The sequence below is a fragment of the Chaetodon auriga genome, chromosome 20 (genome assembly GCF_051107435.1).
Source record: "Chaetodon auriga isolate fChaAug3 chromosome 20, fChaAug3.hap1, whole genome shotgun sequence".
NCBI classification, from domain to species: Eukaryota; Metazoa; Chordata; class Actinopteri; order Chaetodontiformes; family Chaetodontidae; genus Chaetodon; species Chaetodon auriga.
The window spans coordinates 3847587-3871606 of record NC_135093.1 but is presented as its reverse complement, the minus strand read 5'-3'; the positions used below and the strand labels follow the sequence as shown (position 1 = coordinate 3871606).

The window sequence follows — 24020 nt, the reverse complement described above, 5'->3', positions numbered from 1 at the left end:
ACCAGAAAAGTAGAGGAGGAGTCTAAAAGGGTGGGGAAGAAGAGATGGAGGAGTAAAACAAAAGCAAAGAGGAGCAGAGAGAGTGAGGATGAATGGGAGCTGAGGAGAGGAGAAAGAGAGGGAATGATGAAGTGAGGAGACAAAAGAGAGCTGGAACGATTGTGTTGTGAGACGGCGTCTCGACTGATGAGGGATGACGGTTGTGTCGCCGTGATCCTGTGGAGAAGAGACAGTCAGGGAGTAATGGAGGGAGAGAGGAGAGAAGACAGCAAAAGCAGATGAAAAAGACGAGTGCACGGGGAAGTAAAGTAGACGAAAAGGAGCTTGATGGCTCTATTTTAGGGAAGAAGCAGGAAGGAAGATGAAGAGAAGGGTAGGCAGAGAGTGAAGAGGAGGAAAAATAGAGGAAGGCTATTAAAGGAGCGAGCAGACAAGATAAGTAGTGAGATCAGGAGAAGGGAAAGTGATTTGAAAGAGGGAGGAGAGGAACGTGTTTTTGCTCTGAGGTGTTGCCTCCTCTCTCCACCTGTTGCTAAGCACACAGCAGCACTGATGTGGATGAACCATCACATCCTACACAAAGGAACAGCTGAACGCTTGATGTGTTTAAGGTGACAATAATGAGAGTAGTGAAGCCCCACCGTGGACATTATGTTTTTGCTCCACTTCCAAAAATTGAGCTTTTAAATGCAATTTAGTTGAAAGCGAAGTCATGAATTTTGGTGTGCGGCCAGCATTTTTAAAGTTGGTGAACGTCCAAAGAGCAGATTAAAAGAAAAGGCTGATAAAATCAAAGCAGCAGAGGCCGAGATATCCTGACTTTTCCTCCCTGATAGCCTACTGGTCAAGCTCCAGAAACACTGGATCCTACATTTCCCATTATGCAACACAAGACTATTTAATCCTCCTTACCCCATGTCTTAATTCACATCCTTAATTTGTAATTTAGGCCCTTTTAAAGGCTAATTTCTGTTAGATATTAGATGTTTTCAAGCCTAACTTGAGATGCAGAATGCAGAACAAAATGATCTGTTGTTAACTGTAATGAAATGAAGTGTGCTATCTGTTCTTTGTAAAATTAGAAATGGTTCGCCCTCGCGGGGGTGTTGGTGATGATCTCTGAGTGCTTTCTTAGTAACAAGTACGGTGGCCCTGAGCGCTCAGCACACTGCAACTTAAGAAAACACATGCAAACTGAGAAAATACAAGCAAATTTAAAAAAAATATTATCTACAGTTGGACAACACAGAAACCTGCAGTGAAAACTGGAAACGCAACCAAATACAGGCGGCATGGAAGCTGTTTCCAGGGGACACTAAAGAGTGATGGACACGGTTGTTTTCTGTATTTGGTTGTGTTTTCTGTGTATTAGCTCTCATGGCCAACATAAATCAATAAGTTATCACTTGGTCACAAAAGTTGAATCCTGTTATTTCGCTTCTGAGGACAGAAATTCATGTGAGTGGCGCAGAAAATATGACACATCCTTCATTTGCATTTTTGTTTTCCTCGTCTGTCTGCTGGAGCTGAAATCACATGCCACCATTCTCGACTATCAGAAACAGGAGCGAGGGGAGGGAGAAAGGAGGAGAGAGACATGGGGGACCTTAGAGCTTGGCAGGTGTGTTAATGGATGTAGCTATGACAACCAGAGACCCGCTGGGAGAAGGAGGAAGTGAGAGAACCAGTTTGGAGCTGTGGAAGTTAGTCATCAGGTGGAGAAGCTGCATTCAGCTCAACGCTGAATATGAAGTTGGTTTCGAGCTGGAGGTCTTAGTGTTAGCTGGAGTGCTTCATGTAAACAGACTCTCAGACTGAACTAAGAGGATGAAAACAAACTGATATGGGCTCTCACGCCCTGCGCTCTGTGTGTGTGTGTGTGTGTGTGTGTGTGTGTGTGTGTGTGTGTGTGTGCAGTATACACACGCATGCACAGGCCCGGTATGCCTTTTACATTTTTACTGTGTAACTCAAAGCCCGTCCGGCTGAGTCTTGTAACCGAGGAGGGGAACAGGAAGACGGGGACAGAGGACCCTTTCAGGCAAACCGCTGGTACTGAGAAATACCTCAAGAGAGTGTGGAGGTGTAGGTGACACCCAAATGCCAAATAATCTGCCCAAAACCGTTGCATGTTGCTCTAAAAATGGATGAAAAGTTTATTTTAACACCGGTACAGTACCAGTGTATGCTAATAATTAGAATCAGAATCTGAGTATGATGCGATATAATCAAAATGATCAGAATTGGTGATTATTTCGAACTGTTTTTACTCCTGTGAGCAGCTAACAGAAGCAGCTCTCTGCCCTCTAATAATGACAACTCCACTTCAGTAAAACATCCCATCTGTTAGAGGGAGGTGAGCAGCACATATATGCATGGTGTATCAGTGTTTTTGTGCTGTTTTAGTAAGAGAAGTGGACTATTGCTTATGTAACATGACTGCCCACGTTCAGTCATTTTCAACCCACACCCTCTCCAATGTCAATACTGTCAATGCTTTCAATAGGCATGAAGTGGTAGCTCCAGCACACTGGCAATCTGATTTATCCGAAGTGCAGAGTAAGAAAAAGGGCTATTAGCTGAAAATTATGCTTTGTCAGATCAATACAGAAATATTTATTGGTTTCTCTTTATATGTATGTGGCCAATGGACCTGCAGTCATTCATTCTTTTTACTATGTGAAGCTTTGTTCACGTACTCTCAACAGGAACAGTTGTGCTGAAACCCAAAATCTGTGTTTTGAATATGAAAATCTCGCTGTCTTGTGTGAACGTACAAAGTCTGCTGTAGGACAGTCCTTCTCAAGGGGCTGAGGTCGTGGTCAGTAAGGTTGGACTGGCGACAACAGCAGAGAATTACTTTGTCTAAAATGTCAGTAAACAAGTACTTCACCAGTTAGCTCCTATAATCTCGATGGACTCATGATGGGCAGTTAAAGAAAATCAAAAATTGATGCAGCAGAAGCAGCGATAGCATCCTTTTGTACCACGTATTCTTCTTTGCTGATAAAACTGAATGCCTACATTACCCACTGTGCAACTTGGCCGCTAAGATTTGGGTATTTTATGCTAGTATTGGCTAATGTAGCCTAGCGCTGCGGAGGTCCGATATAGCTCATTCCTTTTTGACTCCGACGTTGACTCAAGTGACATCACTCAAGGCAGTTTATCAGGTTTCACGCAGCTTCGGCCGGACTTTTATTTTCTATTTTTATTTACTTTTATTTTCTACATATCATGCAGCAGTTAACAGACTCTGATGTGTGAACTCTGTTCCCTTTAAATGTTCTGTACTCATTTCAACCTCTTCACAACGTGCAGTAGTGTTTATACAAAGTTCAGCATAAGGCTAGTTGACATATTGATGCTAATGCACCTGCAGAGTTTAGTTTGTCTCTGGTCCTGTCTCGTGGCATCTTTCCCAGCCTGGTGAGGCAGAGATGGTCACATATCTCAGGCAGATGAAAGCACGTGGAATCATTGTTTTTCTGTTATGCAGTTGAACGATGTTTGCTCTTACACTGTGCTGGACAGACCTTCCTCTTCTTCCAGTGGGTGGTGCTGGGTGGAGTCAGACAGGTTACTCTATACCAGGGTTTAATCCCAGCTGGAATGCCCGGTGCACAGCATTTCGCGAGCATGGAGCTGGCCGCCCTCTGCTACAGTTCATCACTCCTGACAGACATTGCCAGGGAAACCCGATTACACTTTGGGCACTATCACAAGCCATTGATAGAGTTTGGCCGGGTTGTACTATGGGTGCCATATTGCAGGCCCTTCTCAGAAAGCAGGAAGTGTTGGCTGCAAAGTGTAACATTAACTGATGACATTTCCATTCTAAAATTCTGCTGGCTTGCTCGTGAACGCGGCAATGTTATCCTCAAGTAACACCCCCAGCAGGATGTACCACTGGAGTGAAAACAGGGGAACCATTTGGCGCCACCAGGAGGCACTGCAGCCACCAGGGACGTTTGTACATTATTGGTTCTCCGTGTACTGAATATATGTTAGGGCAGACAGCACTTTATTCCCCATGCTTTGGTCTTATATTCTGGTGGAGATGAAGTAGAAACACAGGTGGAAAACGAGTGTTTGCATGGCCTTTCACCTTTTCACCAAGTGTCACTTGGGATTTTATATCTTGGCTGCATTTCTTTATCCTGCAAACTTTCTCCTGGAACAAAGCGCATGGACGTGCTCACCAGCAGGCACATGAGGCTGTCCTGTTTGACGTTGCTCCACTTGCTTCTGGTGCCTCTGCTTCCACTCGGGTGGTGACTATCAGGCTTTTTGTAGTGGTTGTAGGGCACAGCAGCTGCTTTTTACAAAGTTGGCAAACAGTCTTAAAACTGCAACTTTGCCATCTGTGCTGTGGAACTCAAAATACTTCCACACGCTGCTTCTCAGATGCTCCAGTGAAGTGATTATCCAGTTGGCACGACTTAACCTGCTGGTGTCCTCCTCGTTTTTTATTAATTAGCTACTGTACATTTCCTTTTAGGTCAATAAGGCGTGCAGTGTGTCAAGATGCTGGGCCACTCTGCAAACCTCCTCAAATGGTCTGTTGCTCTTATAGGCTGTAAATTTTGAATGCACACAGGCCATTACAGTTCCAATATTTAACTTTTTCTAAGTCTAATTTTTGAATGAAAAGTGAGATCCCAGGAGATCATCAGACCCATTTGTATAGCCTGGTTCTAGACTTCTGATTCGCTGCCCACATCTGAAATTTTGTCAGTCATCTTAATTAGCTCTGGTGTTGCGCTCGTGAATGAGAGTACTGAGCCAATCAGTTGTCAGATTTGCTAAAATGGTTACAAATCAGTGGAAAATAATTAGTAAAGATGTTTGCTGTATTCTCACATCTATAATATTGCTGATGGGCTTCCTCATTAGAAGATGCTTTTGCATTAATGCATTTAAGATCTGGGCTTTAGTAGAAGAAATAAAATAACTTGTGTATTGAAGGAATCTGTACATGTGATGTCCAGCCTCTGAGAAGAAGGCAGCGACTTCAACTAATAATGGAGTGGAAACAAAATGGCCATTCAGTCTAAATGCTTTGCTACGTTTTCTAAAGAGTATTTAGATAGTGAAAGATTTGTCTGTATGGCAGAGGTTACAGAAGCTGGAATAATACATATCAAAGTTCAAGAGCTTAATTCAAGCTTTCTGCCTGGTGAGAGTATAGTTTGCAGTTTGGCCCGCTGAGTCAACCCGTGAATCTCTGAAGAAAACCCACACACAAAATGCGATCATAAAAAAAAAAACAACTTAAGGCTGAACATGAAAAAGTCTCGGCCGTAACTTCATTTTCGTCTTTCAGCAACCAGTTGGTTTTGATGACTGGATGGTAAGAAAAGTACACATGCTGGAAATTCTCCAGTAAAGCAGAAGCAGACTCTGCAGTGTGCTGCAATTCCTTCCTATTCATCATGCAGTGATTCTCACCCTCTCCCCTCTATATTGTCCTGGTGGATATTGTAGCCAAATAAGCAGAGTACACACAGTATAATGAAGCTGATGATATTCTTTGGGGTGAGAGTTCCTGCCAGCGTGGTCCTTTAGAGCCAACATATTGTGTTTTTGCTGAGGCAGCCGTGGAGCAGAATGCTGCGCTTGGCTCTATTTCTCACACTTCACAGGAACAGGATGAAGCCCTGCTCTGTTAGCATGGTTTGTTCAATGTACAGGTCTCTCATCTTTACCCCCCGTCTCTCTCACCGCATACACATTCAGAGACAGAGCTCAGTGGATATGATGAGGTGAAAGGGTTGAGCGAGGTGAGCGGATAAAGTGAGATAGTAGCGCTTATTGCCTGGGCTCGATGATTCAGTTCCAAATGTACATTGCTGTGTTTGCCTTGCTCAGCAGTTGACTTGGACGCAGGACTGCAGACATTGTTTCTTCAAGATCTTCGCTTTAATCAACTCCTAATCCTCAGCAAGACAGATATCTGTACCATATCCAACTGTAATCCCATAGATTAGCTCATCTTCAGATGAATGTAAAGTCAATTAACAGCCTGCCATGTTTTAATTATTTGGCTTTATTGGTCTCCATGTTAAACAATGCTTAAATAACCAAGCAAAGAAAAATGTCTATATAGGTCTGAGGATGCTGGACCAACACTTCATATATTATATATGATGGTTATTTAATTGCACTTGTCTTACACAGCCCAAATGATACCTTTATGAGGATAATATCTGAACAATTGCGAATAACAATGCATCACTTGGAGTCATTTTTGTGGTCCAGTATTCACTTTAACACTCTGTTTTTGGTCTCCGCCAGCTCCTGAAGGAAATATCTGGCTTTAAATGCTTTGCTGTGTTCACCAGCTACTCGCTAACAGTACCTGTCTGCTGTTTGGTGCTGTGCAGGTAGTGTGCAGTGGAGTTAGGGACCCTTTACTTCATTTTCCAAGCAGGGCTAAAAGCCGGTTAAACTACATAAGTTTACATCAGGAAGGTAAGGCGAGTACGGTTCTGCAGTGGTGAACATATTAAGCAAGTCGTCATTTTTATAGCTTATTCCCGAGGCTCGTTTCAGTGTATTAAAAACAAACATACAGCTTCAATTTTGATCTATATTTGATGTGTGGAGCCGGTGCAGCACGTATGAGAGCAATAAATCCCATCGCTGAACGGGGTTTTGCTGAGTGTGAGCTTCCTCTCGTATTACTTTGTGTCAAAGACTGTAGTGAAATGTGAAATGTGCACAAACGCCATATAGCTGGTGAATTAGCTTAATGTTGGAGTGACTGAGTAAGCAGCGGCGGCGGTCTCAGGAGGAGCCGCGGTAGCAGAAAAGCTGGCATAGCTTCAGCTATAGATTGCCGTTGAGCATCTGCACCAGCAGTACAGCAGTACAGCAGTACAGCAGCTCTATCTGATTAATTTCTTCCCAGCGATGGAGTCAAAATTATGCTTATTTTGTCTGACCTGTACCTATATGTGTCGATGATATAATATCAACGTACATCAGAGGCATATTTTACTTATTGGTTTTTAGATTACTAAATAAATTAGATTAAAGAACTGCTTCTTTAACCACTTTGGAGATTTGTGCAGCTCTTAAAAGCATCCCTGCTGAAAAGAGATCTGTACACAGAGACATGGACAGTCTGTGCATTGCAACGCTGGCATCTCACCAAACTGTGCTCCTGTAATGAAGCTTGCCCAGCAGAGCTAATTAGCAACCAACTCAATCTCCAAAGTGCATTTAAATCATATCTGTGAAGCGGTCTTACGCTGGCCTTGGGGCTGCAGTCAGAAAATAGATCGTTTATTCGAATGAGATGACAGGAAGAGGCAGACAGTCAAACACACAAAGCCTGGAGTTCAGGGATGGATGAAGGCTGAGTGAAGGTGTCAGACGGTAGTATGATTAGGCTAATGTGACTCTGTAGCCATGGCAACAGGATTGTGCAGAAGGTGATGTAATCATTTCGGGAAAAACATCCATCTCTTCTCCGTCATATTTGTTCCTGTAGATCGTTCGTTCGCTCCCTCGCTCTCTCTTTCTGTTCCTCTCCTTTGAGCCCCGTGTTCATTTTCTCTTTCGCTTTCAGTCCCTCATTCATGTGCGTTGTTGACTCCGTCTCATCCTTTGTCTCATACGTCCACCATTACCTCCTCCTCTTTCTCTCTGTCGCTGCCTCTTCCTGCTCTCTGAATTTTCAGTTGCCGAGAAGCTGATTGCTGCTTGTGTCTGCTGTCATTACAGTAAAGTGGGCAGACAGACAAAGGCAGAAATATACGTGGTAGAAATGTGGACAGAAGGTTATGTAGGTTGGACGTCAACATCTGTTTTTGATTCCTTTATTTGCAGGCTTGTGGCACAGTCACCATTCAGTATCTTAGGTTATTAAATATGGGGTTAAATTAGGTTACTCATCTATCTACCATGTACTCCCAAAGCCCTGTCAGATAAGTACCCCTTCCTCGATACTGGCATTTATTTGAACCACTCATCCATTACTTTTGGCTAACTAACATTTAAACTGTTTATCGAATAGTTTTAGCTTAAGTATTTCAACGAGCTATTACTTTTAGCTAGCTATTTCAACTGTTTATCCATTAATCTTAGCTAACGAACATTTCAATGGTTTTAATTGAATATTTTTAGCGAAGTATTTCAACTACCTTTTTTTTTCTTTTAGCTAACTATTTTAACTGTATCCTCTACTTTTAGCTAACATTAACTATTTCAACTGTTATCCGTTACCTTTAGCTAACTATTTCAACCATTTATCCAAATATTTCAGTCATTCATTCGCTATTTTTAGCAAATTTTTTCAACTATCTTTTACTTTTGGCCTACTATTTGACCTGTTATCCATCACTTTTAGCTAACTGTTTCTATCATTTATCCATTGTATAAATAGGTAACTTAACTGTTCAACTGTTATCCATTAGCTTTAGCTAACTATTTAACCATTATCCGTTGTTTTTAGCTAACTCAAGTTTTCCCATTTAGTGCTAACAGCGACCAGCTTTCCTGGAAAATGTGGACAGTCTGAGCCTCAGTAGTGGACTGATTTTGTCACCCCTATTCTTCTTTTTTATTTCATTTCCATATTGAATAGGTATGTTTTTTGCGCTGTGGTTCCCATCATGCTTTGGGTGATGTAAACAGGAAGTGTTATGTGGCCATGGAGTCACTAAATTGATCTGTGTGTTCTGGTTTGACTGAGTAATGACTGGGGGGGGGGGGGGGGGTGATTTCTGACATGACGTACGTCAATCAGATGCTGCTTTAAGGGTTAACGCCTCAAGCAGATGGAAGAGTACAAATGACAGCTAAAGAAAGGAAGAAAGGCAGAGGAACAAGTGCAGTAATGATGTGAGGAGGATGAGAAAAGGCAGAAGGCAGAGGGGTTTCTGAACTAGAACATTGAGAGTACTGGCAGGTCGCCTGCTGGAAATACCCAGACTGTTCCTCACACACACTGAGACGCACGTCATCATTGTCTGCGTGTGTGTGTGCGTGTGTGTGTGTGTGTGTGTGCGCGCGCGCACACTGTTGATGAAGACAGTGTGTGCTTACAGTGAACCGTGCCATCGACAATAATGTCATGCTACACCACGACAGCTAAGCTAAACACAGACACACACAATCTGCTTGTTTAGTGCGAACAGCATCCTCGTAACGAACAGAACACCTCACAGAACATCATCAAAGACGGCAGCGTGCCCTCTGACTGCCTCACTGTTTCGGTCTATTTGTCTCTGTCACTTATGCGCACACACACACACACACACACACACCAATATTCACTATGTAAGATAAGCACAAAATTTGCACACGTGCACAATAACAGGATCGGTTTCATCGCACAGTTCAAGCACAAATAGGTGCAAACACCACATTTCTGAGCCGAGTGTAAAAAAACCCACAATAATATTATGATGCTGATTATTATATCATGACCACCAATAATATTAATGTCAGTGCAGCATCTGTGTCTGAATTTGGCCCAACTTCATCCTTTCTGCACACACATTCTGATGTTTCAGAGACATGACGGACAGGAAAGATGCTGCTTTTTCTCAGATCATCATGTAATTTACTCAACTGAGCTCTTCATCATCTGTGACACGGCCAATTCGGGGCTATTTAACGGATGATTCGGCGTGTCGACGATGTCTGGAGACGTACGTGACACGAGCCCTCCATAGGTTCAACTGGGCTTTTAGGAGAAACGACACACATAAACAGACTTAAAGACACTTTGCAAGGAAAAGGGATTGAATAGGTGGAAACAAAAAGATCGATCAGGTACAATTAGTAATTGATTAATCTATTATTCACACCTGTCCCTGACTGATGGGGAAAAAAGATGCTGGCTGACACCTGGAGACCCATTAGCCTAGTTTACAAGCTGCTTTTTTGGCTCTCCTTCATCACCTTCTCACCTCCCTCGCCTGACATTTTCCTCTCTTTCATCTTTTTTCTCATCACCGGTGCTTCCGTTCTCCTTTCACTCCCCCATTTCTCATTGCTTTTTCACCTCCTGCTACTCCTCTTTTCCCTCCATCCTTCACCCCTCTCCCTCCTCCTCCTCCTCCCTCTGTCTCCTGCCAGTGGCCACATGCCTGCTACTTGATGTGTTGCCATGACAGCCTGCCAAAGTGTCATCGCCAGGGTCATTTGCATATCTCTACTGAGCATGCCCACCAGAGTTAGGTCAGGATACCCGTCCTGAAGTGGCTGCATCCTGTTGAGCTCGAGTACGCTCTCTGTGTGTATGGAAAATACATGCTGTATGTGTGTGGAGACATGGATTAGGATGAGCCATCAGAGTCTATAATGGAAAGTTCACGTCTAATTAACCTTCATAATGTCAGGGAGGGTTATCATTCCGCATGGATTAAAGTACAGCTTCAAGATTTGCTCACGACCAGATGAAAGTGTCACTTCAGATGATCGTCAGGGAGGATTTTTGAGGTTTAATCGAGTGATCAGTCGGGCTTCTGCTGCGTCGCTGAGCCTGAAACATTTATTGAATGTCGTCTCGTTACGAGGCTGAAAATAAAAATATACTACTTGGACCGCGCTTGTTCTTGTTACGAGGGAACCCAGTAGACCTGCCGTCTGCGCCCAGCAGTTATGAAGCTTGCATCATTTTTTCATTAGAGGACGAGCTGTGGTTGTAAAATATAAAATAAACACAACATCCTTTGCTTCCATGAGTGTTTTAGTACATAGATCTACTGCTGCAACTCATGGTTATCTTCATTATTCATTAATCTGCTGATTATTTTATACTTGTATACCCAAGATGATCCGTTTAGATGAGCTGATTTCTGTTGTTTGTTTGATACCAGTTGTCTGATACCCGAAGGCATTCAGTCTCCAATCATAATAACAAAGACGAGCAACAAATCTTCACGTTTGAGAGGCTGCAAGCAGGAAATATGTGGAATATTTACAAAATTACCAACACAATAAATCTATCAGGAGAGTAGTTGCAGATTAATCGTTGCAGCTTTACACTTAGTAGTTCCCAACCTGGGAGTCGAGAAAACGCCAAAACAAAGTTCTGTGTCTTATTTTTCACTTTTATCCAAATGAATCTTTGAATGAACTGATTTCTTTCTGTGGACCGCAGGACGAGTAGCTGTAGCTGCTGCTCTGGTCAAAGCTAACGGAGATTCACATAAGAGCACAGTGTAATCCACTGCTCATGTGTGATGTAATGTAAACAGGAGTGACTTTTTATTTGACATCTTTATGACTTGTGCGGTTGCGGTTGTGCTTCGGCGTCACTGTGTGCGTATTGAATTTTGCTGAGGGAGAATGCGGTTGGGTTATACAGAGTCAGGTTTCATTAATATGCATCAATATTCATGCACACTTCAATCTAACATGTCACCAAAATGGCCTTTCTGTAATAAATATAAGCTCACAATAAGCAGATATCATGAATTATGGCAAAGGGGAGTTTTCCCTCGTGAATGAGCTCTATCTGCCGCTGCGGAGGGATGTGAAACGTGAAGGGGTGTGATGTGGTTTGATATGGCCCCGCCACAGCGGAGGGATGCTCTGCTCGGAGGAGCTATTTGTGGCTCGTGTATCTGGTTGCCGTGGAGACAGCTGGCAGAGTGCCAGCAGGAGACCGAAGTTGACCTCCGACGGACGGACGGACGGACGGACGGACAGTTACCGATAAACAGGCAGATGTAAACATCACAGACCGACGGTCATTTGTCGTTTTCTCTATCACACTGCTGATCGGCCCCTCTCTCTCTCTCTCTCTCTCTCTCTCTCTCTCTCTCTCTCTCTCTCTCTCTCTTTTAGGTAAGTGGCTGTCATGGTCTCTCTCCCCCTGACTGTGGTCTCAGCCCCTCAGTTAACCCTCCTTCGTCCCCTGTCCTCGGCCTGCTCTCTTTTGACCTGGGACGTCTGCAGGTACTTGACGGGCGGTTCAGTCCGGGCTCGGCGTCGTTATGGTGGAGCCGACCTTTCCGTCGTGTCCCATGAACCCTCTGCTCTCACGACAGAGGACAGACGAGGGGATGTGTGTGTGTGTTACGGTGAAATGTGCTGAGAAATGTGGTGATAACACACTAACCTTCACCAGCACCTTAGTCGCCACTGAGCGGAGCTCCTCGATTGGTCCTGATGAGATCTGAGGCCAATTAGAAACAGTTAGCAGGATCTCGGTGTGAGGGGGAGTTTGACGTTTTTCCTTGCGTTCACGCCTTTTCCATTAGCGCCGCATATTGTTTGAAGTTGATTGATCCTTGTGACCGTTCGACACCTGTACGGAGTCCAAGAACGATACCTGTTTGTACCTTATTTAAAGAAACATGAACACGTTTTGTAGCCTATCATTTTAATTTACACTAGCAACTGTCTGATGAAAGAATCAGTGCTTGAGATGATAAATCTGATCAGCTTTCAGACTGTTTTGAATACTTGATCCATCGAGAAAATAATCAGCATGTTCGTCAATAATGCAAATCATTTTTACTGGCAGCTCTGCTGCGGCAAGGAGCCATTTTTATTATGTATGAATGATGGCTAACAATAAGCACTCTGCTCGTATAACATGAGTTTATGAGACCGCACATCATTTCTCGCCACCTGACGTAACCTGCGCCGCCTCCTCCATCCTTACATCTCACGTCACAGCGAAGGCTTTTGGCCAAAGGTCTTTGGAGAAACAGGACTTTCTGGTTCAGATGTGATTATTCGGTTCTGCTTTGACATTTGAGAAGCCATCGGCTGCGGTACTAATGGAGGACCCGGGGAGGCTGCGTGCATTATGGCTGCCGTTATATCCGTCTGCCCACATGAACTCAACCATGTTCCTAATGGACGTTTATCTTTTTTATGGGCGAGCCACACCCAAACTCCCTCCCGTCCTAATGTGATCCTGCAGGCCGGCAGACTGCAGCCGGCATCCAGCAGGCACATATAAGTGCCACATTATGCACTTACATGTATCCTGATCTGGTTTTACTGCGTTGGATGTCGGGATTGTGCTCTGTCAGTGTTGAGAGCCGGAGATATGAAGCGTGTGACTGCATCAGACAGAGCAGAGAGACAGCCAGGGGAGAGCGAGGCCATGTTATGTCTGAACAATGAGAGCACTTCTTAGACGTGATGGCAGAGCGTCACCTCCAGGCCTGAGCCGCTTATTTCTGTATTTATGAGAGCCTGACAATCCTCAGACATGTTTGAGTCCGATACTGATATTTGAAAGTGTTTTAAAGACGTCAGTGTAGTTTCTGCATCAGTGTCTGGCTTTGTTTGAGGCCCCGCCCTCCACGGACTCTCACACACGTCGCTTCAGACGTCGTTTCAGGTGAAGGGCTCGTTTCCAGCCGTGTTTTCCTTCATGAAATGTCACACAGTTTTACAGTAATTTAGGGTTTGAAGGCTGCAGAGCAGAAGCATCTCACAGCCTTATAATGCCTTTAGATTGGCCTAAAATGTTTGTTTTTGTTAATTAGTATATCAGTTGCAGGGCTGTCTACGCCCTCACGTCGTGATGTATAAATATAAGGGTTACCTGCCACTCACCTGCCAGTGAGATGAAGTGTAAGGCTTGACCGACGCACCAGGACATCCGTGTGTCCCTCAACAATCAGCAGGTTCACTGGTGTTTTGACAAGATAAGGAACAAACGGAGCTCGATATCGGCCACATAAGCGAACAAGACTCATAGAGACTCTTAAAATCCTGCTTTTCTTAAAGGGAGTGAAGAATCTCTGCTCGCGTGGTGAGATGTGGATCTTAATTATCCAATCAATCTAATTTGATGTACTTTCCTATTGATTCAAGATATTGTGGTGCGACATAATGGAGGGTAAATTAGTGAAATTTGACCGAGAAGATGGAGATGTTTTTAACTCCATCGAGCTCCATTTGGATTAAGGGCACCACACAGGGCTACACCACGAGCCCCCGGAAGTGCAGGAAACCACAATGCAGTAATTCCACGAGGTATACTTTAATGGAACATCAAATTACACAATGCTAATGTCCCAGTGTTGTAATCCTCACCCACCTGGTGCTCTGTGCAGGTGGAAACACATTCCAGGAGCAACTTTCTGTGCTTAATAATAGAAATAATGGCTACTGCATGCAAAAAAACAGTAAAAAATTAAACATTTGCCATTCATTTTATGAAAAAACAGCGTTTCCAATGATCCTTCTATGACATTCAAGTCAAGTAGTATAATTACAGAAAGCTGCATGTTCATGGCTTTAAAACCCACAATGTCCAGTAAAGATCCCGTCAGTTCACACTGAAGAAAACAGATGTGAGGAGAATATACACACAGCTGCAGGGGATGTTCCACGTGTCACGTGAAGAAGAGTAAGATATAAGAACAAAAAAGGACAAAACGCTGTAGACCGCCGGTGCTCTGCGCTCCACTGTTTGCTCACTTTGTGTTCTTGTCAGCTGGGCTTCAGTCCAGCTGGACGGCGCTAACTGGAGTGCTGTGCAGACTTTATTGATATACAGTAGGTCTGAACTCTATATTCTAATGAAGCACTAACTGCAGCGCATGTCAAATTAAAGTTGGCATCCAATGCACTTAAAATGTATTTATGGTACATCAGTAATGAGGGAGTGCTGGTGGTGCATGAAAATGTCTTTTTTCAGTCGGATTGGTGCAGCCGGTTGTAGAAAAGTAGCCTGACTGACAGCAGGCTGGTGTGGAAGAAGACACCACATTTCCTGAAAAACATACTTTACTCTAGTACCATTGGTTCAGTCGGTATTATCACTTCATGAAACCCCCTGTTTGTCTTTTTACGTGAGTTAAAAAGGCATCAACTTGCCTACAAACACCTGTGATTCTCTTTTCTTTCGGCGCGATGCTGCCCCCGAGTGGACAGAAGTAGAACTGCAGCTTGTGCCTCTAGCGCTGAATCAGCGGAGGGTTTGTGTTAAGTTTCACAGACAAACCATCACAGTCTGGAAGCAGCACACCCCAACGCCCCGCTCTGACCTGTTCTCACCTCAGTGTTTCCTTGTATTGCTCTGATCTCAGCTCAGAGGCAGAAAACTCGCATCACTGTGTGTTAATTTCACATTTTCACAATAACTTCGAGAGCATTTATTAGGGCTGTAACTCCAGTGGCTGAAATTGCTTTACACTCATCTTCCCAGTCATGTTTAAATAAATTATTCACTGTGTTGGTGAACTCCTGAGAGATTTAACAAATACTCTATAAACTGTGAAGTCTGAGGTTGCCACTAGAGGGAGCCAAACACCACAGGAATAGTGACTGAATGTCAGTGTTTGTGTGTGTGAAGGCAGTTTTTCTCTGAAATATGATCTGTCTCTTAGTGGAGCAGCAGGTTCTTATGTGAATTCTTTGTTTTTGAACATTATCATAACCAGGATTACTTACTGTTTTAATATCACTACCCTCTCTTTCACCTCATCATATTTCCTCAGAGGGAGATAAACTTCCTCCAGGTTATTGCTTGGGAAACTGGCGCACACATGCACACACACACACACACACACACACACTCACTCGTCCTCTTTCACCCTCTCTGCTTCCTCTCTTCCCCTCCCATCGTTGGGCTTTTACTGCCGTCCCTGATCCATTAGGCTCAAACAAACACAACCAACGGCCCACATTTGGATTTATGCCTGTATATGAGGTGTGTGTGTGTGTGTGTGTGTGTGTGTGTGTGTGTGTGTGTGTGTGTGTGTGTGCGCGCTCACTTGTGTGTTTAAAGCCTCCATCCGTCAGCAGTGTATTAACGATTAGTCACAAAAATATTAAAAATTGCCCATCAGAATAGCTCTAATTCAGACAAATCCCGAAGGACTTTGGTTTTAATTGTGGTTGCAGGTGAACAGCTCACCTTGGTCAATAACATGATGATGTTTTTTATGTTGTGATATTCATGTTTTCACTCATGAAATGAGCCTCAATCCTCTGATTACCCCCCGAGGGCTCGCTGTGTTCATCCTTCCGGAGTGCAATATTATTTCGACCCTCTGGGGGCCACGAACACACACTTATCCATGACTTGATTAACTGCAGTTTCATGGTTGTGTGCGCTGAGCGGTTTGCTGCAGGCGGTGGTTAGCATTAGCGGTGGTTAGATCAGCAGCAGAGCGACAGAAAGTCTGATAAAAGGAAGCGCGGCAGAGATGGAAAAAGAGGCAGATGATGAACGAGCAAAGGAGGAAATAATGCACCTGACTGGCATCTCTGCTGCTGACCCACATCTCGAGCCTGACGTTCCTCCTGAGCGTGCCGTTTCCTCTCCGAGCACAAACGCTGGGACGGCTGGGAGTAAAGTAAGAGAAGAGTCATGTCGCTGCAGAGACGCCACCAGAGACAGCGAGACAAACTCTTACACCTTTAGACATCATCATCTTTTGTCAGGCTCGTTTTAAATTTCTGATCCATGTACGGAGAAATCACCTGCTGTTAATCCCAGTTTGAGCACAGACAGAAGGCCTTTAAGGGCCAGCACATCCAGTTCATAAGCTCCTCTTACAGATGGAGATAATGGAGGATTAGTCCAATAAATCCTATCTGAAGTCGCTCTCTGACTGATGACTTATTACAGTGCCTTAACTGGAGTTTGGTTTGTGATTAGCCTCAGATGTAAGGTGGGCTTTCCACTTCGTCTAAATATCTTCTGTTTTTAAGGCTGTTTGTCGCGATCAACTGGTGGATTTTTATAGACGTGCAACCAGCTGACATTGTTTAAAAAAAGGACTTGCAGTGAGTGATCAGTGGTGATAGCATTCACAAACACATGATATGTTTTAGCCTTGCAGGTTTGAACAGATTGATAACATCTACAGTAGATTTCCTCCTCAGCATTAGTGTAACCTTTAACAGCTGCAGTGTGCAGCTGTGCAGTCTGGGACAACTTCTGCAGCCAGAAAACGAGAAACAGGCTGATTCCACTCCTTTCTAGTTATTGTACCATTATAGGGCTACCGTTAAATCCTCCTAGTGAGAGCAATGCTTTGGCTATATTTAAGGCTAGTGCAGATATGATAAGTTTGACAAAACCCTTTTTAATTTAACACAACTAAGAGTCTACAGCCATGCTAGCACCTCTGTGAGGGTCCTCTAATGTTCAGCAGTGCTTTTAGCTAATTGCTAACAACCGCAGGGAAATGCTAGCATGCCGATGTTCAACAATATAATGCTTATCCAGGTGTGATAACATGTTAGCGTGCTAACATTTGATGATTATATCATTTATAAAGTCGGAACGATTCACTGTAAGGGGAACATGAATGTTGGCACTAAACTTCAAGTCAATCCATCCAGAAGCTGTGGAGACATTTCAGCGTGGACACACAGTGGTGGCCTGACGCCCCCCTCCGCAGAGCCACGTCGCTAAAACGTGTCTAAACACAAGCTCCTGCACAGTAACCGTCAGTTTACGACACTCGGTGCTACATCAGTCACATTTTATTTACAGGAGTTACACACACACACACACACACACACACACACATACAATTAAATATAGAGTGTTGTTTACACTGGATGCTGCAGTTAATGCCAGTCAGGTCAGGTCCAAGTGTTCATTCGCTCATTGGCTCGTACCCAGAGGGAAATATCTGGGGCACGAGCCGTAGAGCAGCTTGGCTGTTACACTTAAAGGTTACATTAGTAAAACACACAAAACACCAACCAGTATGTGACAGTACCACATTTGCCACATCCTCAGGCATTCTGCAGTAAATACAGCATGTCAGGTGTCATCAGGTCCTGTCATCTCCGGCCCTTTGACCTGCTTTTGTGTGCAAACTGAAGCTTAAGAAACATCATTAGAGGTGAAATAAATGCAAGTTGTTTCCTCTGTTCTCCTCTCCTCTTTGTTAATCTCATTTTGAGGGTGGGATCTCTCTGTCCAGGTAGCCAATTACAGCCGTCTCACATCCCAGACGGCCAATGGCAAGCCCGCTCTGCTGTCACATGTCCCTGTCACGGCCTACGATCCCATCCCCTCACCCGTGTTGTTAATATTCAAAGGCTGCAGTCTACCGACATGAGCTCATACCAGCACTCATCACGCAGACACACTGGAAACACAGAAATGGGTCATAAGACCTGCAGAGGTGCATCGATATCTGCAAACAGCTGTGAATCACGTCCTTGTGAAACATTGAGGAAAACATTACAGATCCTCTGAGAACATGTAGACATTTTAAATTGTTGTGTGGTATTAGTTCATCTGGCTTTGTTGTGGTCGAGCGTAGGATTAAACCCTTCTTGTCACCTCAGGCAACAACCTGGATTTTTTGCTCATTAATTTAAAGCTGATTAGTACAACTTCCTTGAAAGCAGCTAATTGCACAAATATCACAATGGCATCCCCTTAAGGTATGATTCTCCCATATGTGAGTGTCTGGATTTGTCATGAATAATACATTAGGATCTTAATAATTGATCCATCAGTGCACAGCAGTGTGCATGCAACTTTCTCATTTATTTTTAAAACTCATGAAGATATTTGGGGTTTTTGCAAATCGTTATTTTGAATCGAGACATTTACAGTGTGCACTGTACACGGCCTCGGCTCATCCTTTAATGCAGGATTTTGCCTTTTGGCCAGACTTTGAGAGGAAGGTGAGACACTTTATTCTCAGTGACTTCCTGTAATTGTTTTCTTCAGTGAGCTGGCGCCCTCACTGTCGCCATTAATGGTCGGTTGCTCACTTAAAGTGATGCTGATTTCAATCAGGTTAAAACGCTGGCCTCACCCTGTGCCAGTGTAACAGCGCCATGGATTTTTCTTTTCAGGTTGTCCACCGGAAAAGTGACAATAAAGAAATCTATCGCCATGCTAACACTAAGGCACTGTGTTGCTTGGAGCTAAAGGCTAACATCAGCATGCTAACATGCTACCTGATGTTTAGTAGGTTGGTTTGCCTTACTCACCATCTGAGTATAGTGTGTTAGCATGCTAGCTTTAGCAAATGAGCAGTAAACAGAAAATATAGCAAAGGCTGATGGGAGTGTAGTTCGTTTTGCAAGTGTTTGGTCACTAAAGTTACAGTTCAGCCTGAGGGGACCATGACTGTGTGTACCAGACTTCATGGTGGTGCAGCCAGCAGCCGTTGAGACCGTTAGTTGTTGTTGTTGTTGTTGTTGTTGTCAGCCTCATGGTGGCGCCAGAGGAAAAGTGAGATGATCACTTTTAGGATACGTCCTCTGGGGACCATAACAGTCATTTTATGTCCTTCCAGCCAGTATTTGTGGAGATATTGAGACGCTAGCATGGCTGAAAATGCTAATTATCAGTGAGGCACAGACCTGCCAACGAAAAACAAATCAATGTTAGATTTTTGTTTTTATAAATATAAAATATAAATATACCTTTTTTGGGTGTGTCTGGGCAGTCTGGGAGTTTAAGACTCGTGCACTCGATTTTACGCTGATTGGTCAGTTGAACATTTGCATGTTTGTCGTTTATTGTTGTCTCCCTTTAACTTCGAGTGATTCAGACATTTTTTCAGAATGAAAACCATGAAGGAAGTAAATTTAGCTCAGAAAGAGATTCACCAAGTTTCATAACCGGAGCATCATGGCTGCACGCTGCACTCTGCTGGACGCCCAGCGTGTGTGTACTGTATGTACCCGGTGTGACGTGTCCCCCCCCCTGTCTCTGTCTTTATCTCTCAGCCGTAACCAGCTGGTCCTGAGCAGAGGTATTCATCCATCCCTGCTCCCTCCTTTTTTCTGCTGTCCCAGCTGCTCTTTCTACCTCTCTCTGCCCCCTCCTTCCTCACCCCTCCCTTCTCCTCCCCCGTCATCCTCCTCCTATCTCAGCCTCCTTTCCACTGTCATTTCCATCCTGTTCATATGTCCCGGCGAGACGTCTCGGGCTGAGCGTGTGTGTGTACATAGAGGATGGCTCGGAGCTCAGGTGCAGGCAGCAGGCGCTGGGAACCAGTCAAGCAGGCAGCGGGACCAGTTTATTTACCCAGAGGACAGAGCACTCTGCTGGGCTAGTGGCTGGAGCTTGAGCCCTTTCTTGGACCTCCAACCCTGGAGCTCTAACGAACCTGTAATTGAGCTGTTTTTTATACATTATTCTTAATCAGGAGGACATTTTCACCTGACTGTGGACCATATAATTAAACAGTTTTTGTATTTGCTGTAATTGGCGCTTGTTTTGCACTTTGAGCATTGAGCTGTGGAAGCAGCTGCCGTCACAGCGGTGGAGCTTGAGGAGGTGAAACAGAGGAGTATGAGCTGCCTCTGTCCTGCCCCAGACTGGACCTTTGCATCTGCACAGTGCTGATAGCCGCTGAGGGAGATAAAGAACAAAAGAAGGAGGAAGTCTTGAAAACAAAGCGAGGGAGATTCTTCGTAGACAACACACCTGTGAGGAGACCAAGGAGAGATAATTAGGAGAAAAGGCTAAAGAGGAGACTCTTGGTCCACGCTGCATCCTTCCATTCATCCCTCCTTCTCCCATTCCCACCTGTGAGGATTAATTGAACCGGAGCAGCATGGCGCATGCCGCCTCGCAGCTGAAGAAGAAGGCTGATGAGAACCTCAACGCAGCGGAGGATGAGAAGGAGAAGAAGAAGGCGAGGAAGCGTTCCCGCGAAGTGAAGAAAAAGGTAGAGAAAGAGGAGGAGGAGGAGGAGAAAAATGAAAAGAAAAACAGCTGAAAGAGAAAAGAGGGAAAGTAATGGGAGCTTGGAGCTGACACTGGGGAGAAAGAAAGGCTGGAGACGTGTCGGTCTGGGGGAGTCTAGGGGCTTCCTTTTGTCATGATGCAGCCTCCTCGCACACACACACACACACATGCATGCACACACACACACCCAGCGCGATAAGAGGGGTGGTCCCATTGGGAATACTGAGGGGGGTGGGAGGGTGAAAAAGAGAAAGATGGATGGGTAGAGAGCACGGAGGGAAAGATAACAGGAATCAGCTATAGAGGACAGATTGGTATTTTAGGCAGCGGCGTTGCTATTAATATGTTGTGTGTGTGCGTGAGTGAGAATGAAATGTTTGACCCACCGCTGTGTGTGTGTCTAACTCTTCAAAAAGAAATCAGCAAATCGCACCTTCATGTCAAAAAAATCTCTCTCACTTTGTTTCCTGATGAAAACTCATTTGTTCACATGCTCCTCTTTGATGGAACGCTGCCTTCTGCCTGTGTGTGTGTGTGTGTGTGTGTGTGTGTGCGTGTGCATGTGCGTGTGTGTGGCGCCTGTCCTCAACCACCCCGCTCAGTTTCCATCTTAACTTTTCTTGTGTGGAACATTTTCTCGGTGCCGTCGCGCTGAGCATCCCACCTCCCCTGTTTCATCCCCCTCTGCTGAGAATAAAGTGTGTGATTCAACGTTTCGATGCGAGCGTTTTGTAAATTCAGGCGAGGAATCGGTGCCGGAGCCCGAAGCGTCGGCAGTCACACCCTGCGGTTAGGTGTGGGCTGTTGTTCTGCATATGTGTGTGTGTGTGTGTGTGTGCACATGCGTCATTGTGCAAGGATGAAGTTAAGACTTGATCTCGGACGCTCGCAGACATCCATAAAATGATCAATAGGTCTGACTTGAAATCAATAATCGTCTTCACCTCAGTGGCAGCGTTTGACAAAACATTTCAGCTGAAGTGGACGTTGATGTGTTTGGATGACTCTGTTGACCTGCGTGTGTGTGTTTATTCGGCTGACTGTGATTGGCTCGGTGCTTAAAATCATTTGTGTTTGCCTGAGTGTGTGCATGCTGACATTTGGGCGTGTGTGTGTGTGTGTGTGTGTGTGTGTGTGTGTGTGTGTGTGTGTGTGTGTGTGTGTGTATGTACATGCTGACTAGCCTGAGGCCTTCATTAGTCCGGGGGTTAGCCACCTGTCACATGAGTCAATACGACTGACCTCATTAGCATCAAGGTCAAAATGGATAGAGAGGTGACTTCCTGTGGTCACAGGAAGTCGGGTTTGGCGTGAGCTTGTCGTTGCGCCAACAACGAGGAATGCTCTTGGACGGCCGTCTTTGAAGACCTCACAATGGTAGATTTTCCTCTGAGGAAAAAGAAGAGCATCAGTCATTTGAGCAATAATTAAGATTTACCTTCAGGTGACTCTTGTTTGCTGGGCCGTGTCGGTATAATATCAATAATAATGCATTTATATCTACAGAAACCTTTTATGCCTGAGATGTGTTGCCAGATTGGGCAATTTTCTTCCCAATTTTGCGGCTTTGGGATGGATTATGTAAGTGAAAATTAGCTTGGATATGTTGAGAAAATATTGGCCTAGATTATCATAATGGTCGCGCTCTAGCAAAGCAAACTGTTGTCATTGAAAGTGTGCCGAATAAGCTGTTAGCAGGTCCTGCTGGCAGTGTAGACATGAATACAGTACAGACAACTATCGCAGGATGACGGTGACACTGAAAAAAACTTAAAAATGCGATGATTGTCAGGCAAGTTCTGTAGCGTCGTTTCTCTCTGATCACTAAATGTAAATGAAGCCTAACCTCTCAGCCTTTGCTACTGAGAGACAACTAATGACGGTTAATTATTTTTAGCTTTTATGGCTTAGTGATGCACAGAATATCGATATTTTCCAGACAGGAAAACAATAATGCATTCGTGATAAATCCCATTTGTGTATCTGACATGGTTTCCACCAGTATTGCAAATTACATTACACCCAAATTTTGTCACCGGTTTCGATTCGAAGCCATCAGGAGGCTTCGATCCTCTTCGCCACGCTGGATGCGCGCTCGATCTCCGGCGTAGTGACACTGACGGGGAATCGGGGCCGACCTCTGTTTGGATCTTGACATTGAGGAATCAGAACAGCTCGATCAGAGATGGAGGTTTGACCTTGAAGGCACAAACTGGAATTTGAGCCTGTGTGATGACGGGTCGGCGGTTTCCCTACAAAGGCAACAGGTGAGGCGAACGTGTTGCTGGAGTACTGGTGACACTGGCACTTTCTCTGTTTGTAGCGTGCTGTCGTATTCAGGGTATCAGCTATCCTCGGCTCACTCAAGGTAGATCTATAGCACCGTCTGGCCTGGGCCAATTCTTGGCACCAGTGGGCAAAAAAAAAAAAAAAAAAAACCCTCCTCCTCCTCCTCCTCCTCGGATCACATCACCTCAATTACCGTCTTTCCTTTCCCTCGCCTCACCTTACCTCACCCCACCTCCCGTCTCTGTGCCTGGCTGGTTTTTTGTCTCCCTCTCAGACAATGTGGACTGAACAGACACTGATCTACACTAGATGTCAGTGTCCCCTTTTTCTTTTATACCTTTTCTTTCTCTTACTCCCGCAACAGTTTGGGAAATATGCATATTTGCTCTCACCTGTTTACCTGTGGGATGTTCCAAACAGGTGTCTTTGTCAGTCTTTAGTTGCTCCCGTCCCAACGTGTTTGAAACGTGTTGCTGCGTCAGATTCAGAATAGGCAGATAGGGAGGTTAGCTTGCTACACATCTTTTTTAAGTATTTTTTCGTTTCCCATAATCAGCGTTTCTACGTTTGAACATACTGGTTAGCGCTGGTTTTTGTCCGACTCCCACTGAAATCACAAATTAGAACTTTTCCACGTTTTTATACGGATAAACAATGAAGATACAAAGTTAAGTGTGGAGATTGAGCCGATTAGCTTAGCTTAGCATGAAGACTGGAAGCAGGAGGACTCAGCTAGCTTAAAATTAAACACAAATGGCAAAGTAAGAACAACAGTTTGTGGTTTTAGGGGAAATTTCTGAAGCTCATCACCCGTCTGAACTGAGTCACACCCCGGCTTCATTATGAAATATCTCTCCTGTCTCTTGTACCTTTCATTTCAAATTGATTTAGTAATGCAGGCCCTTCATCCACCGGCCGACGCCGTGTACCGTGCGTTGCGTTTATGGTTCTTACAGGAAGAAAACAAAAGCCGTGTATTACGAGCACCTCTGAGACCAATTCGCAGTGAGGCTGCCATTAAAGCTATTAGCTACTTAGCCATGCTGTGCTTTTAAGCTGCGACGCATGAACACGTTGAGTCTCTTGCAGCACTTCAGTCTGTTTGACTGAAACG

General features: G+C 44.5%; 1 protein-coding gene across 45 annotated transcripts in view; it reads left to right on the top strand.

Moving 5' to 3' along the window:
• Positions 1–24020, top strand: part of LOC143339237 (ankyrin-3-like) — a 130182-nt gene that overhangs the window by 17127 nt on the left and 89035 nt on the right. For 16 of the 45 annotated variants that reach the window (XM_076760372.1, XM_076760368.1, XM_076760401.1 and 13 more), the window contains exon 1: positions 19577–20597. The exons of 4 other annotated variants lie outside the window; for them this stretch is intronic. In XM_076760372.1, the coding sequence (XP_076616487.1) occupies positions 20484–20597 (114 nt within the window). In that variant the 5' untranslated portion in view covers positions 19577–20483. Of the gene's footprint in view, positions 1–19486; positions 20598–24020 lie in introns of those variants that run through there. 25 more of the 45 variants (XM_076760379.1, XM_076760399.1, XM_076760377.1 and 22 more) reach the window with 12 other exon arrangements.